Consider the following 18,307-nt stretch of genomic DNA (forward strand, 5'->3'; position numbering starts at 1 on the left):
AACACCTGGCATTATAAAAAGTGTCAAATTTTACCTCATTGTCACTGGCTGCAGCAGGTCCCTCTGGAACACCCTCCACCTGCTGGTTGCTGTTCTCATCTGATGCAATGCCCTGCTGTTCCAGTTCTAGTTCCTTCCTACGGGCTTTCCGACGCCTTGTTTCTGCTCCCATCATCAATGTGCCTAGAACAGGTGGAGGGAGGTGTTCTGCAGCATTTGGGTTCCGTTTTTGTACAGGGCAATTCCTGTTCCCCTTGTGACATGCACAGTCCACTTTATAGTTGCTGGTCCAAAACACAAACATATCTGTGTCACTCCTCATTTCTCAGCCCTCCTACAGAGACATTCAATGCATCTGCTACTACAGATCTTGCCAGGTGCCAAAGCAAGGAGAGCCTGCTACCTTCCAGCCTCTATCACAGAAGAGACCAGTAGAACCGGGCAGAATAAATACATGAAAATACAATTCAGCAGATAATGGAGCAAAATGTAAGAAAAGAGGAAGGGACTGGAGGAGGAGAAGGCCTGTGCCAGGAGACCAGTGCAGGCTGGTGAGATGAGGGACTCACCAGATGCTGTACTCATAGTCAAAGGCGATGGTGACCTCTGTATCCTTCGCAATGGTGGCAAGCGCATAGATACACAAGTGGATCATTCCATCAGCAATCACATGACGGACCTTCACAAACAAAGCAGACAGAAACTGACACCCCAAGAGAGATATGTTCCTCCCTCCAAAAGGGGCAGCCTCCTACCAGAAAGGGAGTTCCTGCGTGGTATGCTAAAATTACCCTCTCAATTTGCCCTAGAAAAAAGCCTGCTTTACTGCCCTTTCCTATCCTTCACTTTTTATCCTATCCTGGATCACCAGAGGAAACCTACAAGTCTTCCCTTCTCTAGCTCTCTTAGGCCTACGGGAGAAAGGCCCTGTGCTCCCCAACCTCTTCCCTCCCTGTCCTCCCATCTTCAGCCTACAGGCAGCCAAATGGGAAAAATCTGTACAACACTCTGCTGGATTATCAAGTTCTCTCCTTTTTCTTTACTGACATTACTTGTGGCCACTGCATTTTATTCAGGGCTTGAATGCTCGAGAAAAGGGCTACACTAAAAACCTGTGCACTGCTGGCCTGTGTTTCAACCGAAAGGGGAGTAGGAAGTTTACCTCTGCATTTGGTGTACAGGAACGCCTGATGAACCTGGCGTCGTTGCCAAAGGTGCGGGCATCCACACACATCTCAACACCATTGAACTTAGAGTAGAACAGCACAAAGGGGTATGGCCTAGGGAAGTAACAAACTCTTGTAATCCTCTCAGACTCAATTCCCACCACCAATATGACAGCCACTCTTTACTCAACAGGAATATGGGAAGCAGCTCTTCCTTTGCTTCTTTCACTCAGGCAGTTCATGCAGCTCCTAACTCAGAATACAACAGATCTACCCCAAAGAGAGAAGAGATTTGTATTCCATAAATGGAAAAACACATAAGAATATAAGAATGGCCATATTGAGTCAGACCAATGGTCAGTCTAGCCCAGTATCCTGTCTTCTAGCAGAGGCTAGTGCCAGATACTTCAGAGGGAGTGAGCAGAAAATGGCAATTTATCGAGTGATCCATCCACTGTTGTCCAGTTCCAGCTTCTGGCAGACAGTGTTATGGGACACCCAGACTATGGGCTCTGGTTCCTGATCATCTTGGCTAATAGGCATTGATGGATCTATTCTCCATGAACTTATCAAATTCTTTTTTATACTTTTGGAATTCACAACATCCCCTGACAATGAGTGCCACAAGATGACTGTGCACTGTGTGAAGAAGTACTTCCTTATATTGGTCTTAAACTTGCTGCATATTAATTGCCTCGGGTGATCACTGGTTTATGTGCTATGTGAAGGGGTAAATGACATTTCCTTATTCATTTTCTCCACACCAGTCCTGATTTTATAGACCTCTATCATATCCGCCCTCGGTCATCTCTTTTATAAGCTGAACAGTCCGTCTTTTTACTCTCTTCATATGGAAGCTGTTCCACACTCCTAATCGTTTCTTGCCTCCCCATCTGTACTTTCCCAGTTCCAATATACCTTTTTTGAGATGGGGCAACCAGAACTGCACAAGTATTCAAGGTATGGGTGTACCATGGATTTATATGGTGGCATAATATTTTCTGTGCTATTACCTATCCCTTTCCTGCAGGTCCCTAATGTTGTTAGCTTTTTTGACTGCTGCTGCACATTGAGTAGATGTTTTCAGAGAACTGTCCATCATGATTCCAAGGTCTCTCTCTTGAGTGGTAACAGCTAATTCAGAGCCCATCATTTTGTATGCATAGCTGGGATGTTTTCCAATGTGCATTAGTTTGAATTTATCAACAATGAACGAATTTCATCTGCAATTTTGTTACCCAATCATCTGGTTTTGAGACTCCTTTGTAGCTCTTCCTAGTCTGCCTTGGATTTAACTCTCTTGAGTAATTTTGTATCATCTTCAAACTTTGCCACCTCACTGCTTACCCCTTTTTCCAGATACTTTATGAACATGTTGACCACCACTGGTGCCAGTACAGATTGTTGGGGGACACCACTACTTCCCTTTCTCCACTGTGAAAACTGTCCATTTAGTCCTACCCTTTGTTTCCTATCTTTTAATCAGTTACTGATTTACGAGGGGACCCTCATCCCATGACTCCTTACTTCGCTTAAGAGCTTTTGGTGAGGGACTTTGTCAAAGGCTTTCTGAAAGTTCAAGTGCACTATATCCACTGGATCACTCGTGTCCATCTCTGTTGACATCTCAGAGAATTCTAGTAGATTGGTGAGGCGTGATTTCCATTTACAATATCTGAGTTGACTCTTCCCCAACATATCGTGTTCATCTGGTGTCTGATAATTCTGTTCTTTACTATATTTTTAACCAGTTTGCCCGGTACTGAAGTCAGGCTCACTGGCCTGTAACTGCCAGGATCAACTCTGGAGCCTTTATTAAAAATTGGCGTCACATTTGCTATTCACCAGCTATCTGGTACAGAGGGTGATTTAAGCAATACATTACATACCACAGTTAGCAGTTCTGCAATCACATTCGAGTTCTTTCAGAACTCTTCAGTGAATACAATCTGGTCCTGAATTATTACTGTTTAATTTATCAGTTTGTTCCAAAACCTCCTCTAATTACACCCTCAGTCTGGGACAGCTCCTCAGATCTGTCACCTAAAAAGAATGGCTCAGTTGTGGGAATCTCCTTCAACTTGATCTGGGCTATTTTGTATCTTTTTTACCTTTCTGTGCATGGCACAACTGCAAGACCCCTTGTGGCAGGGTTTCTGGCAGTGTGTGGTTCCCCCACAGCAGTTCTCAATCACTCCATGCCCCCTGTGCCCTCACACTGGTCATTGAATAGCAGTCTTACTTTTTGAAGAAATGCCCATTGACCTCAAATTGCTGCCTTAACATAACCTTTCCTCGATATTCAATTATAAGGGTATCTAATGCCAAGTCTCTTGCTGCCCTCAAGATCTTCCGGTGCTTCTGAACCCGAGTCACTCTTCCCAGCTGCAACTGCAATGGAAACCAGAACAAAACATGAGAACTCAAAACGGAACCTCAGGCAACAGCCCTGTAGATTTTATCCTATGATTTACATATGAACAAACTGGCTTCTAGCAACAGGACCTGGGAATTCTAACCAGCTCATTAACCACTCACTCCAAGACAGACATTTGGGCAATAGACAATGATTTGGAAATAATGTTTATTCATGGGAATAGGAAAATGTATCTGTGCTTACCCAAAAATGTCCTTTCTTTAAGTAATAAGGTCAACAGATCCATTAGAATTGGTACTTCAGCCTGATTGCAGCTTGGGGGCAGAACCAGACTTGTCAATCACTGGCAGTAAGAGAATGCCCCACCTCCTTAAGTTCCTCCCCTCTAGTTGAGATAATTTCCACAGCCAGGATAATTCAAAACTACTTTCCTAAATTACAAATTGAGGAAAAAGCACAATTTCTCTCACTCCTGAGCATGGTAAATTCTTCCTAATGACAACAACCCCAAATCCTTGCATGTCAATTTCCTTCTCTATTCTGGATGACCCATTTGTCTCCAGGATCTGAGGACCTTAATATTTGAAGAAAGTAAATTTTCAAGTAAGCATGGATAAACTTTCCTATTCTTCTTCATGCTAAGGTCCACAGAGCTGTTACAGTGGGATTGTCAAAGCAGTGTGTTTCCAGAGTGGGAAGCAGGATCATCCTTTAAATGTGTACACTCAAAACAAGGTAAATTATACATAAATCACTCCTCCATCTCCCCCCAGACACCAATTCACAGAGAAGACTTCTGTCTCCGCTCCCCTTCCCTCCCCAGCAAAAAAGGCATTGGCTAAGACTGGATGACCAATATACAAAGTGGGTGAACTTATGTATTGATGGCCCGATATCTGTGTTGCAAATCTCAATACTCAAGATGTGACTACTCTGTCCTGAGACTGTCAGTGCTCCTAATGGCTGGACTGCTTAACTGAAGGACGAATCTTTCCTGAATTCACGGAGGAAACGAATGCTATGACAGTTATGAGTGTAGTAGTATGATTTTATGTTTGTTTTTTATATAATTTAGAATGAAGGATAAAGAATAATAATGTAGCATGTATTAGATGTATTGGTGTATGATTTGATCATATCCTGACAGCCACTCTTTTTGTTATTCATTAAAATGTTATGCTTGTAAGAAGCACAGGAGGATTGCCTGTTTGAATTCAGAGTACGACACTGGGTCCCAAAGGAGAAAGCTCCATACTTAAAAAACAAAACAACAAAAAACCTACACTTCTGATTGGAGACAGCAACTATCAGGAGGCCTATTCTGATGGATATGAAGTGTAATAACACTTCCTGCAGTGGTTCAATCTAGGCTGCAAGGAGCAGACAGCGATTTCAAGGTCGTGGCTCTATGACTTTGCAGGATTAGCATAAGACTGATGCCCAAAGGTTTAACGTTGAGATTTGTACAAAACTTCCTTTTGGAACATACTGAGAAGACTCTACTATAGAGATTTGTACATTTTGCTTGGACACTCTTTTACACCCATAATAAACCCCTCTGGAGGATTTCACGTCTATGCTTCATTAGTTTAACATGGATTTAAAATTATGGACTTTGCACCAGCCAGTAGAACAAGTTCTCTCTTGTGGTTAATGAAAGCAATAATCATTTCATCCAAGCATTTATTTTAAACCAGTCTGGTTCTGGATAGAAAACTGCTTTCAACATCAGACCTCCTCTATGAAAGACACATCCAAAGTGCCAACACTAGGTTAATCAAGCCTGAGAGCCATAGCCTCTACAGCTGGAAAGATAAACAGTATCGCTGCTGCTCTCTCCTTCCTATCCAGGGAGCAGTGGAAAAGGTAGGAAGGCATATTGGAGGGAACTTACCCAGCTTCTGAAGTGTCATTCACTTCCTCACACTCCAGGTCCTGTTACACTGCGACCCCGCAGGCTACTTTATTGTTTCCAGATACAAAAAAAGATGAACAAGATATTTCCGGGTGTAGGAGCCACTCTGCTAATCCTTTAATGGACAGTGCACATATAGATAGGAAACTGTGCTCTGCCGAAGATAGGAGAATTTCTCTCTGTGTTCTTTGTTGTTATGAAAATCCTAACAGACACATTGATTATTGGACCAAAACAGCTTCATTTTCCATGGAAAAAACACAAAGAAAGACTCATTGTGTTCCAGCTGGTGGATGCTGTATTCTCTTTTTGGTATTCATTCCCTGAACTGAATTTGGAAAATCACTTTAAAAAATAATTGATATTTTGCATTCACCAGTTGTGGGAGTGAAGAGTATGCAACTAGAACTAGATCTCTGCCAATGCATGGAAGAGGGTGAGATGCAGAGGGGATACCAGGAATTAGTGGAGAGAGATCTCACAATCTCTGGATCATTGAAGCATGCCTGTGTATGAGATCAAAATTCCAAACAGGGTCCTGTAAAACTGGATTTTTGTTTGTGATACTTCTTGTTTTCCATTACAGTCATCTTCATCTTATGTCAATGTTTTTTCTGATCTGAGACCTTGTTCCGGATAGTATATATCCTCAGTTCAGGCCTATGACAGACTTCCCTGGCACCATGAATCTGTCCTTGATCCAAGATTCTCTAGAAACCATATTTCTGTGCTTCCTCCACTTTTCTGTATAGAATCTTATTAGAAATATTGTCCAAGAACAGATAAGTGACTTTCTTCTTCCCTAAAGCCAACATTATTGCTACCATGATCCTGAGAGAGAAAGAAAGACTCTGGGAGCACATGGAAGATCAAATGGTGAAGATCAAAGCTGGGAAAGGAAAGAGGCTGCCACCCATCTACAAACCACAGGAATGACCAGAACATGGTTAAGTGGGAGTGCAGTACTTTGAAGTGTAGCCTATAGGATTAACCTGCTTGCTTGCAAATATGTATCTTTTCTGATAGTTTAAGTATTTGGTCTATTGTAATAGGTTTATAGATTTAAATTAAAGTAAGTTTGGCTGTAAGGCAAGAGACCTACAGGCCATATCCTGTATGTTAAGCTAAGGCAAAGCTAGCTTATCTATATTAAGACCTTTTACCCAGAAAAGTAAAGTTGACTTATAGCTTGTTACCTAAATAAATAAGTACCCACGACTATGTCAAGGACCTTTGATTTAGACCAATAGACAATGAAGAATGGCACAGGACTTTTTTCAATTTGTATCCACAGACTTAACAGGTACATCACAATGAAACGTATGTGCGTATGTACATGTCATCAATACACATGTACATACTAGCCTATGGAGTAAGCATACCCTAACATTTTGTGGGTAAGGAATGAAATTTGGGTATAGGAGGAAGGATTTCCAGCACTTGTGCCCTATAAAAGAAGTGACCCACTTCCTCCACTCTATCTATTCTATCTATTTACGATGACTGCTAATATTACTAGGCTGTACTTGTTCTTCTTAAACTTTAAGTTTCAAGGGAACTAGGCTAAGCTAGATTTCCCTAAGTTTTATTCTTAGTTTATTAGGTTTTGATTTTAAGTTTAAGTTAGTCAAGTAAACTCTAATTTAGTTTTGATAGCTCCTAACATTAATTTCCTCTAAGCACTGCATCCCTCACTCAAGACTTGAGAAACCTGAACTGCAAGGCTGGTCCTGTGTCTCTTATCACCAGGCTATCAAGAAAGGGTGTAAGTATATTAACCAAAGCTTTGTAGCATATAATACTATATTATCATATGTATCTTTTGAATAGCAGTAATGCAATTGTAACTTTGTAACTCTGGTTATTTTACCATTTGCTTACTATTTCAATTATTTTAATAAAAAGTCTTTATGACTATTTCTCTCAGTGTAAGCTTCCTGTCATACCCCTGAGGGTCCTTTATAAATTCTGTAGAGCCTGATTCTGGAAAAGAACTTTTATCTTCTGATCAAACAGACTGGCGAGCCTAAAACCCAAACTATTAATATTAATAATTTATTATAATTAAATTAAATTCCCATATTATCCAAATTAATATTATTAGTATACCCTAAATCAGGCTACAGAAGACAAGTCTCCTTCAGGAAAAAACTGTTACTAGCCTTCTATAACTGTTCTTTGAGATGTGTTGCTCATGTCCATTCCAGGCTAGGTGTGTGCGCATTGTTGCTGGAGAATTTCCTCTTAGGTATTTGTTGAGCTGGCTGTAGCGCCCTCTGAAGCTGCACACATATGTGCCAGTGTAAGGAGTCCTGCCGGCCCCACACACTGTCAGTTCCTCCTTACCTGCAGCTCTGACAGAGAGGTCATGGAATGGACATCAGCAACATATCTCAAAGAATAACAGTTACAGAAGGTCAGTAACCATTTTTTCTTCAAGTCCATTCCATACTAGGTGACTCACAAGCAGAACCCCCAGGAGGTAGGCTCAGAGTTAATGGACATACTGACTGCAACAGTGCTCTTCCAAACTGGCATTGTCTCGGGCCTGTTGGGTGACGGCATAGTGGGACATGAAGATATGCACTGAAGACCTCGTAGTGGCTCTGGAGATGCCCTGGTTTGGGACCTACATGAAGATCATCACTGATGAAGCTTGGGCTCCTGTGGAATGAGCGGTTACTATGGCCAGAGACAAGACGCTCGCCTGCTCACAACAAGCCCAATACAGGTGTTTGGTTATCCAGGACAAGATCCTTTGGGTTGACATGGTTAGCCCTCTCATCCTTTCTGCTATTGCCACAAAGAGTTGCATGGATTTGCAGAAGGGTTTAGTTCTCTCAATATAAAAAGTGAAGGCCTGCCTAACGTCCAATGAATGAAGCCGTCGTTTCTCAGAGTTCTTGAGAGGTTTTGGGAAGACAGGTAGGAATATGACCTAGTTGTTATGGAATTGTGACATCACCTTTGGCAGGAAGGCCAGATGTGGGCTCAGCTGGACCTTGTCCTTAAACACCATGTAAGGTGGTTCTGATGCAAGGGCCTTGATCTCAGAGACCCTTCTGGCTGAGGTGATCATCACAAGGAAGGTGACCTTCCAAGAGAGAAGTAGCAGGGACTATGCTAATGACTCAAGAGTGGGGGGAGAGGGAGAGAAAGAGGATGATTTTCAACAGGAACAAATTTAAATTCCCTGGGGGGAACGGGGGGATAATTGGTTTGTGAACTTGAGGATACAGTTTTCCAGCCTCTTGAGAAACTGGACCATTATTTCGTGGGAGAACAGTGATCTGCTGTTCACTGGGGAGGGTGGGGGTGGAAGGCTGAGATGGCTGCCAAATGTACCTTAATAGACAAGAGAGCCAGGCCCTGCTGTTTCAGGTGGAGCAAACAGTCCAAGACAGACTGAAGGAAAGATCAAGATGGACAGAGATCACGTTCGAAAGCCCAACAAGTGAAACATTTCCATTTGGCCAAGTATGTAGTCTTGGCAGAAGGCTTTCTACTACCTAGCAAGACCATCTGATCCTGTTCTGAGCAGACCTGCTCTTCAGGGTTCAGCCATGTAGCATCCATGCAGTTAGGTGCAAGGAGGTGAAATTTGGGTGAGGAAGCCAGCTGTGGTCTTGAGAAATTGGGTGCGGAGGGAGTGGGAGTGAGAGCGGAGCTGCCACCGAGAGGTCCAGGAGCCTGCTGAACCAATGCTGGCATGGCCACGCTGGTGCTATGAGGATAACTTATGCCTTGTCCTGCTTGATTTTTAGAAGAACTGTGTGCACTAAGGGAATGGGGGCGTACAGTAGTGGTCAGCCCACAAGAGCAGAAAGGTGCTGGAGAGGGAGCCTGGGCCGTGCCGTGCAGTGAACAAAAACAATGGCACTTTCTGTTCTGCCTGATGGCAAACAGATCCACCTGGGGAGGCCCCCATTTTTGGAAGATGAATTTGATGATCTCTGGATGAAGGGGACACTTACGGTGAGAAGAGAAGGATCTGCTGAGGTGATCCTCCAATACATTCCAAGCTCCCAGGAGATGTGAAGCCTAGAGATGAATGGAGCGTCTCGCACAGAAGTCCCATAGATGGATGGTCTCCTGACAAAGGGCTGAGGATCGAGCCCGTCCTTGCTTATTGATATAGAACCTGGTGCTGTATTGTCTGTCAGGACTTGTACCACCTTGCCTGAGATCTGGGGAAGGAATATCTGGCATTCTAAGTACACCACTCTGAGCTCCCTGATGTTTATATGCAGGGAGATTTCCTTCCTGGAACCAGAGGATCCAAGTCCTGAAGTTGTTGACATGGGCTCCCCATGCTACGTTTGACACATCTGAAACTAAGGATACTGATAGTTGTAGGGTAACAAAGGGCACCCCCATTATTACCAATCTTGGATCTTTCCACCAGTCCAGAGAGACAAGAACCAGGGGAGGGACCGTAAGCACTGAGTTCAAGCGGTGTCTTCTCAGGGAGTAAAGTGACGCTAGCCACACCTGGAGGGGCCTGAGGCGCAGCCTTGTGTATTGAACCATGTAAGTACAAGCCACCATGTGACCCAGAAGCTTGAGGCACACCCGAGCAGTTGTGATAGGGTGGGCCATGATATTGGATATCAGGTCTGTCATGGTCTGGAAACGGACCTCCAGCAGGAAGGCCCTGGCTTGGGTCAAGTTGAGCACAGCCCGAATAAATTCCATTCTCTGAACTGGAACAAGAGTTGACTTCTGCTTGTTTATCAGCAGGCCCAGTGCTCAGAAGGTGGCTTGGACCGTGCTGATGCTATTCTGTACTTGAGCCCGCGACCAACTTCTGATCAGCCAGTCGTTGAGGTACTGGTAAACTTGTATGCCTCGCCACCTGAGGAAGGCTACAACAACCAAACATACACTTTGTGAAAATGTGCAGGGCTGCCGATAGGCCAAAGGAAAGGGCGATGAATTGGTAGTGACGCTGACACACTATAAACCTGAAAAATCTTCTCTGGTCACAGAAGATAGAACTGTGAAAGTATGAGTCCTCTAAGTCGAGGGTGTACAGTCCCCTGGATCCAGGAAAGGAACGGAGGAGGCCATGAAGACCATGTGGAACCTCAATTACCTGAGATATCTGTTGAGGCAACACAGGTCCAAGATGGGCTGGAGGTCCCCTTTGGCATTAGGAAATACCAGGAGTAGAACCTCTTCCCTCTCAAGTCTTGAGGAGCTGCCTCCATGACCCCCACATGTAGGAGGGGATTACACCTCCTAGAGGAGGAGTTGATTGCAAGAAGGTCCCTGAAGAGGTATTGAGGGGAAGGAGGAGGGCAGAAACTTCAGGGTATAACCAGGTGTCACTGTGTTCAGGACCAATGGTCCAATGCTGCGAATGACCATGCCAGGCTGAAGAGCGACAGATGGTCCAGAAATAAAAGGGGAGGCAGATCTGACACTGTGACTGGTATAGCGCCATTGGGCACACCTTCAAAAAGCCTGCTTGGGCCGACCAGAGTATCTCTGAGACCCGACTGGGAGGCTGAGGTGGGCAGAAATGGTTGGCGCCATTTATAACTCCTTCCGTTTCTTTTGTAAGGCTCCTGCCTTGGAGGTGCCGAGAACCAAGTAGGCTGCTGGGGCCTGAAGTGCTTTCTGGAAGCAGACAGAGTGCACAGGCCTAAGGATCACAGAGCCCTTCAGTCCATGAAGTCTTGTGTCCATCTGGTCCGAGAAAAGAGAGGAGCCTTCCAAGGGGGGGCTCTGGATGGACTACTGGAACTCACTGGGAAGTCCAGAGGACTGGAGCCAGGAACAGCACCTCATGGTGACCACAGAGGCCACTGTTTGGACTGCCAAGTCGGCAGCATGCAGAATTGCCTGGAGAGAGGGCCTGGCCACGTTCTAACCCTCTTCTAGGAGGGCTGCAAACTCTTGTCTTGACTTTTGGGGTAGGGAGTCTTTGAATTTATTCAGGGAGTCCCACAGATTAAAATCTTATCTCCCCAGCAAAGCAAGTGCAGGTATTCAAACTCACCTGCCAGCACAGAATTATTTTCTGCCCTCTTTGAAGTGAGGGCCAAAGAAGGAGGAGTTTGCCACAGGGCCTGGACTGGTTCCATCACAGTTTCATTGATGGGCAGGGCCACCCTGGATGGCGCTGCTGCAGCCAGGATATCAATAAGACTGTGTGATGTCTCTTTGAGCTCCTCGATCTCCAAGCCCAGGTTTGAAGTGACCCGCTTCAGAAGGTCCTGATGGGCCCAGAAATCATCCTGGGGAAGCAGGCTACTGGGACCCACAATAGTCTTGGCTGGGTAGGACAAGGAGAAGCCTTGCACCGAAGGAAGAGCTCCTCCTTCTTCCTCTGCTTTGACTATGTCCATTAGAGGGATCCCCTGGATGTCAGTATTGGAGTCAGTAACAGAACCAGTGCTAAGTGGGAAGGAGCAGTAGCCCATCTTTCGGAGACCACAGAGTAGGACTGGTGGGAGGAAGGACCCAGCATCGGAAGAAAACACCAGAGGTTCCAATAGCGCCACTGCGTAGGTCAGTGACCCGCTGGCCAGATTTCTGCTGGAGGACTGGTGCTGAAGCTCAGTGGAGCATAGGCTGGGTACCAATGGTGGGCTTTTGGCGGTACATGACATTCCCCTTCAGACTCTGAAGAGGATTCTTCTCTCAGCAACCCACTTTTGCCTCCGTGTGGTGCTAGGGCTCCGGGGACCAGTGGTGTGCCACAGATAGGGATGCTGGGATCAAGTGCAGCTTTCCCCCAGGTCAGGGGTCTCCAAACTAGGGCTCATAGGCTGGATCCGGCCTGGGGCTTCCATTTCTCCGGCCCTCCAACCAATAGGGGAGAAGCAAACAGCTGAGTAGGCAGCCAAGCAGGCAGGGGGAGGAGCCGCCGGCAGCTGAGCTGTGCAGAGGGGTGAGTGCCTCTGTGAGCCAGTGTCCCCTGAAAAGGGGAGCTAACATAGGGGAGAGTTGTTGCTGCAGCTGAGCAGATCCAGTGAGAAGCAAACAGGCAGGCTGCAGCTCAGTAGGCACACAGAGCGGGCAGGGGGAGGGGCTGCTGGAAGCAGCTCGGGCAGGTTGTGGGGTGGGGGAGGGAGAAGAAGCTCAGCAGAGCTGTGCGGAGGGGTGAGTGCCCCAGGGAGCCAGTGTCCCCCCAGAAGGGGAGCCAACTTAAGGGAGAGTTGCTGCTGCAGCTAAGCAGGCATGGACCCCTGGTTTAGAGTAAAAATACAAGCCAGATGCTTAATTACATCTCCAATAAATGGAGTAAAGAAGATGGAAATTAATAATTTCATAATGGTTAAATTTTAACTACAGCATTAATAGAACCAAACAGTATTTGTATGATACAAATGTGAGTTTTTAGAAATAAAATAAAAAAAAAAATTATGTGAAATGATTTTTAATGTATTGACAAATATTTTGTGTGATTTCACAGTACCTGCACTGATTAACTTTCATCCCTAACTTAGAATTTAATGCAACACAGACACTGTAGAGTTGTGCTGTTTTTTTAATGATTTTGCATGTATTTGCATATATTTAATTTCTTTCACAGTCGCTTTGGCCCGTGAAGCCTCTTCAAAAAAATCTAATATGGCCCTCATCTCAAAGTTTGGAGACCCTTGCCCTAGGTGGTGCTTGGGGATCCGGTGCTAGGAAGGTGCCCAACGCACCCTGTTCCCTCCTGCTTCCAGTCGCCACAGCTGGTGGGTGCCCCATTGGTGTTGACAGGACAGGAAAAAAGAGAAGGTCCCTAGCCACCTGAAAAGCCTCCGGGGTCAATGGCATCTTCAGTCCGCAGGCATCAAAAGGAAGAAGCCTTGCCAAAGCAAGAAGGGTTGTTCCAACAACTGTCACGGGCTGTAAGAAGGAGCTCAGAGGGTCAGGGGCCAGCAGTGCCCCTTATACCACTGCATAACTTGCAGCACCACAGGGCCTTAGAGCCAGCCCAATGGATACTACTAAGGGAAAAATCTCAAGCAAGAGTGCACGTGGTGCGCACACACACCTAGCATGGAATGAACACGAACAAGCAGATGTTTCAGACAGGGCCTGTCTCTGCTTGTCCATGTTTTTTTGAGGCTAAAAATAGGATGGGGATCAGGTTGTAGTGCTCTGATCTGAAATTCACAACGGCAAGACAAGAGGCAGTGGGTTCAAACCACAGCATAGAAGATTTAGATTAAATCTCAGGAAAAACTTCCCCTAGCTGTAAGAACAGTAAGACAATGGAACAGACTGCTTAAGGAGGTTATGGAAGGTCCTTCACTGGAGGTTTTCAAAAGGCGGCTAGACAGCCATCTTGGACGGTTTAGACACAATAAATCCTGCATGTTGGCAGGGGATTAGACTAAATGACCCTTGTGGTCCCTCCTAACCCCAATGATTCTGAATCCTTCGTTCATGTCATAGCTTTTCCATCGGTTGCTGAGACTGTGAATGGGACAAAGTTCATCCTGGCATTCTTGTACAGTCCTCTATGGACAAAGTCCAATGACTTCATTTAGTCAAAGTTATAGGTAGCCCTTCTGCTCTCAAATTCAAAGAGCCAAGCACCAATCTGGGGTCTAACTCCAAATAACTCTGGTCAGGAGATCCACAGATAGCTCTGCGGCCATCTGAGGGCAGTTACTGACCCTGTACTTGTCCGAGCTATCACTGCAAAGAGATATTTTCTTCTATTGTACTTCACAGATTGCTTCAACTTGTCATATTACATCTATTCCTTTCTATAGTGTTTGGTAGGAGTTAGAATTAAAAGCCAACTTTTCTGATGACTCTGAATAGCCTCAGGTTTCCATAAAGTTCCCATTGTATCACTAAGACATCTGGGGATCAGACGTTCAAACAAATCAGTTTCAAGGCCCCATTTACCTGCATGTAAAAGAGCTGAGTCCCTGGTTCTCTCTCTCTCTCTTTTCAGGGAGAAGCCCTTCAGCTGTGCGAATTTCTTTAAGTTGAGAAGACTACACTTGTAATATTGTCCACCCTGATGAGAGAGTCAAGGGTGCTAAAGGTGGCAGGTGACAGTTCGTATTTGATTGTTTGTGTTGGCCTGCCGCCTGAGAGTTTTCATGCTCAAAAGAGGGGTCTGAGGCCAGAAATGCCTGGACTTAGTCGCCTACATAGTGAGGAGGCCATTGTCTGGTAAAAATCTCCCCCAGTTAGAAATGCTGAGTCCTTGACCACTAGGGACAATAGCCACACTTATTTTTGTTAGTGACAACAGGACGAATTTTGACTGGTGCATACTGAGGAACCTTCTGGCCTTATGAACTTCAGACTGTAGGTGCTGGTGGGTTCGGAAGAAGTAAACGGTGGAGGCTCCTTATGGCCTATCAGTTCTTCCACATTTGGGCAGCTGTCACGCTCATCACTCCACAGCTATCTGCTGGGGGAGAGGAGGTGGAGGAGAGGCATGGCAGCCTGCAGCAGAAGGATCGAGCAATAACCTGGATATTTGGGCATGGCGACCCACAGCGACCGCTGGGAAGGGCCGCCCAAGAGCCGGGGCAGGGTGACCCGCAGCAATCGCTGGGAACAGCAGCCCAAGAGCCGGGACAGGGTGACCCGCAGCGACCGCTGGGAACGGCAGCCCAAGAGCCGGGGCAGGGCGACCTGCAGCAGCAGCTGATGATGACAGCTTGATACTTTCTCAGTCTTGTAGGTCTGTCAGGACACCTCTGCCCCTCTTATGTCTCTCTCCAGTATGTATGGGAACAGATAGATCGTTATAGATCGTCTAGGGGAATGCAGACCTCCTAAGGGTAATTTTACAGAACTCATTACATTCTTGCCTGACAGTCTCTCCTCTATTTGGTTTAGATAAAAAAATTATAGTTTACGATTTTATTCTCTAACTTGGGTGTGAAATGCTGACCTTCCTTTCCTAAAGGGGAAGAGTTCCCCTGTTGGTGGGAGAGATCTGCATGCTTCAAGAATCAGCATGTTTATGGTCTGGTCCTTTCTACACTGATATGTCATGCTGCACTCTAAAGGTGAGGAGGGAAATGGTGCTGAATGGATTATTCATTTTATGCCCCTTTGGGAGTTTGTCCCTATGATCCTGCTTCAGAGAGAGTAGCAAACTTGAGCTCAGAGATTGCTCTGTAAACATTTCAACTGGATAGCAATGCTGTGCTCAAGGAGGTTGGGCTTATTTGTCTCCCTTCCCCCACATGGGCCCTTATAGGTCTGTCAAGAAAGGTACTGGCTTGGGGCTCAGGGATGGGCTTAGGGTGACCAGATGTCCTGATTTTATAGGGACAGTCTCGGTTTTAGGATCTTTTTCTAGGCTCCTATTATTCCCCATCCCCTGTCCCAATTTTTCACATTTGCTGTCTGATCACCCTAGATGGGCTCCTCCGAAGCTCTACCTCCTCTACCACATATGAGTCATATAAGTCTGTTTCCATCGAAGGACAGTTGTGTGTTATAGGGGTCAGCAGGGGGAAGGAGTTGGGCTTGCAGACCCCTTGCTGAACTCTCCAGCGTTGGCAGCATCAGTGCTGTATCTGGTGCCCTCCACCTGCAACCCACAGGGTAAGCGAAGACAGAGGAGGCTGTCAAGCTCCACGGCTGAAGGCATGACTGCTGTTGCGAGCTGTGGAGACTACAGCACTATCTTCCACCAGGTGTTCTATCCTTCTGACATCACTCTCCTCATGGAGATGGGGGAGGGGGACTGCCTGCCCCAGAGCCACCTCTTTGCAATCCTGCCAGGTTCCCTTCCTGCCAGGGGATGGGGGGCCAAGGCAACCCTATCTAGACTGGGCTGCATCATGCAGCTGAGCTCTGCAGCAAGACACTCGATAAGAAGGAGAGCAGGAGACAGAGACCTTTCCTTTCATTGCTGGCCTTTCTGGGCCTAGATTGCTCCCTGAAGCCAGCAGGGCACCAGCTGATGCAAATGCCTCCAAAGGGAAAGTGAAGCTGAGGGGACAATCTCCTCAAAAATCCAGTACAGCCCTGGGACACATCTGGGAATTAGACAAGACACATTGAATCCAACTGTTGGTCTAAAAATTTGAAGCAAAATTTGGAATTTCCCTCAGAAAACCTTTGCAGCGGGAAGGGCTGGTTGAGCCACTGGCTACTGTAAAAGCAAAAAAACGGGAGGGAACATCAGGAAGTAGGAAATGATCCCTGCTCCAGAAACTGACAGGTCTGATTCTGCCCCAATCTGTAAGGCTGAAATACCCATTGCAATGGATGTGTGGACCTTAGCATGAAAAGAAAATATATTCCAGGAATGCATAAAACATCCCTTACATAGCAGCAATGGTTTGGCTAGGCCAGGAAGATTTCTGGACCTCTCTCTGAGAAGGGCCCCATTCTTCTATAAACAGAGTTGGGAAGGGTGTACAAGAAGTGGTAAAGACTCTTAGCCTGATGTCTCATGAATAAGTCATGAATCCATGACTTCTAACGACCTCTGTGAATTCAGCCCTGTCGGCCGGGAACTACATCAGGGAGACCACAGCTCCCCTGGAGTTCCCAGCTGCCATGCGCCCCATGCTGCTCTTAACTGCTTCAGGTGGCAGGGCTCCCCTCCCGCCCTGCAGCTCCCGGCTGCTGTGAGCAGCGCGGCCCCTGGAGTTCTGAGCGGCCGTGGGAGTATCCTGGAGCTCTGAGCCCCCACAGGTGATGAGGGCCCCCAGAGTGTCCCCGCAGCTGCCAAACCTCTGCAGGTGGTGTGGGGACCCTGCAGCTGGGCTTTGTCAGGGATATTATTAGTAAAAGTTCATTTTGCTTAAATAGCTCATCTCCTCTCAGGTGCATGTAAAGACACCAGTCATATCCTCTCTTGGCCTTCATTTTGCTAGGCTACACAAGCCACACTCTTTTAGTCTCCTCTTGTAAGACAAGCTCAATTCCCCTGACTGGCACTGGAGCCCTTCTCTGCACCTGTTCCAGTATGAATTCATCATTCTTGAACAGGATAACCAGAACTGCACACAGTTTTCCAGATGAGGTTTTACCAATGCCTTGAACAATAGCATACCTCCCTATTTCTTCTGCAAATACTTATACACATATATGCCTTTATCTGCATCTGGGACTTGAAATGGTTTTCTTGCTCACCCAGCCCAGACCTTGCACCTAGGATCCCATGGGATTGGCCTCCATTGCTCCTGTATTCACACAGGTTCTTACCTGCATCTGGGACCCAATAACTGTATTATTGCAGGCCAACTCTGTCTTGTTGATTGTGTCCAGCACAGCAGTTTTGCCCACAAATTCTTTATTGGTGCTTAGATGCCGTTCCAGGAGGTTCTGTACATCAGCACTGTACTGGTTAGTAAAGGCTTCTTCATACTGATCTGTCCAGAGCCGTATCCGGTTCTCCCACCCCTCAGCTGTGTTCTCATCCAGGGCATGTGCTTCAGAAGGCGAATTCTGCATCAAAGAACATAGGGTGAATGAATAGCACTTGCTGGGAGAAATCTTGATTCTAGAATCTCTGGTGAAAGTGCTGGAGCTCACCAGCCTTCTTCCTCTATTGCTAGAACTAGAAAAGTGAATCACTCACCAAGCCCTGAGCCCCACTCAAATACTCAGATGATCACATGGGTACCCAAGAGGTGGTACCATTACATTTTACACCCTCTGAGACAGAGCATAAAGCTGCTTCTTATAGTGAGCCATGGAAAATTTTGCATTGGATGAAACCCATAAGGGACACGCTGCTTGAATTGTCCTATATGGAGAGAAGACAGACTCAGAGGCATGGGGAACAGAGAAACAAGACCGGTTTTTCTCACTTGCCTCCTGACCTCCTTTTCCCCCTGCTCCTCTTGCCTGTTCTTCCCCTTCCAGCAATTTATTCCCCACTCCTCATTTTGCTCTTGCCCCAACATT

The 18,307-nt window shown here is 46.1% G+C and overlaps 1 protein-coding gene across 4 annotated transcripts in view; it reads right to left on the minus strand.

The window, feature by feature from the left end:
* Positions 1 to 18,307, minus strand: part of SETD5 (SET domain containing 5) — a 176,894-nt gene that overhangs the window by 75,175 nt on the left and 83,412 nt on the right. For all 4 annotated transcript variants that reach the window (XR_004376294.2, XM_032798916.2, XM_032798915.2 and 1 more), the window contains exons 8-12: positions 17,603 to 17,845; positions 3,409 to 3,557; positions 1,163 to 1,280; positions 570 to 679; positions 35 to 284 (exon numbers count right to left, since the gene is read on the minus strand). Coding sequence is in view for 3 of the 4 variants with exons in the window: in XM_032798916.2 (XP_032654807.1) it covers positions 35 to 284; positions 570 to 679; positions 1,163 to 1,280; positions 3,409 to 3,557; positions 17,603 to 17,845 (870 nt within the window). In the remaining variant the exon portion in view is untranslated. The remainder of the gene's footprint in view (positions 1 to 34; positions 285 to 569; positions 680 to 1,162; positions 1,281 to 3,408; positions 3,558 to 17,602; positions 17,846 to 18,307) is intronic.

This window comes from Chelonoidis abingdonii, chromosome 17 (assembly GCF_003597395.2).
Source record: "Chelonoidis abingdonii isolate Lonesome George chromosome 17, CheloAbing_2.0, whole genome shotgun sequence".
NCBI classification, from domain to species: domain Eukaryota; kingdom Metazoa; phylum Chordata; order Testudines; family Testudinidae; genus Chelonoidis; species Chelonoidis abingdonii.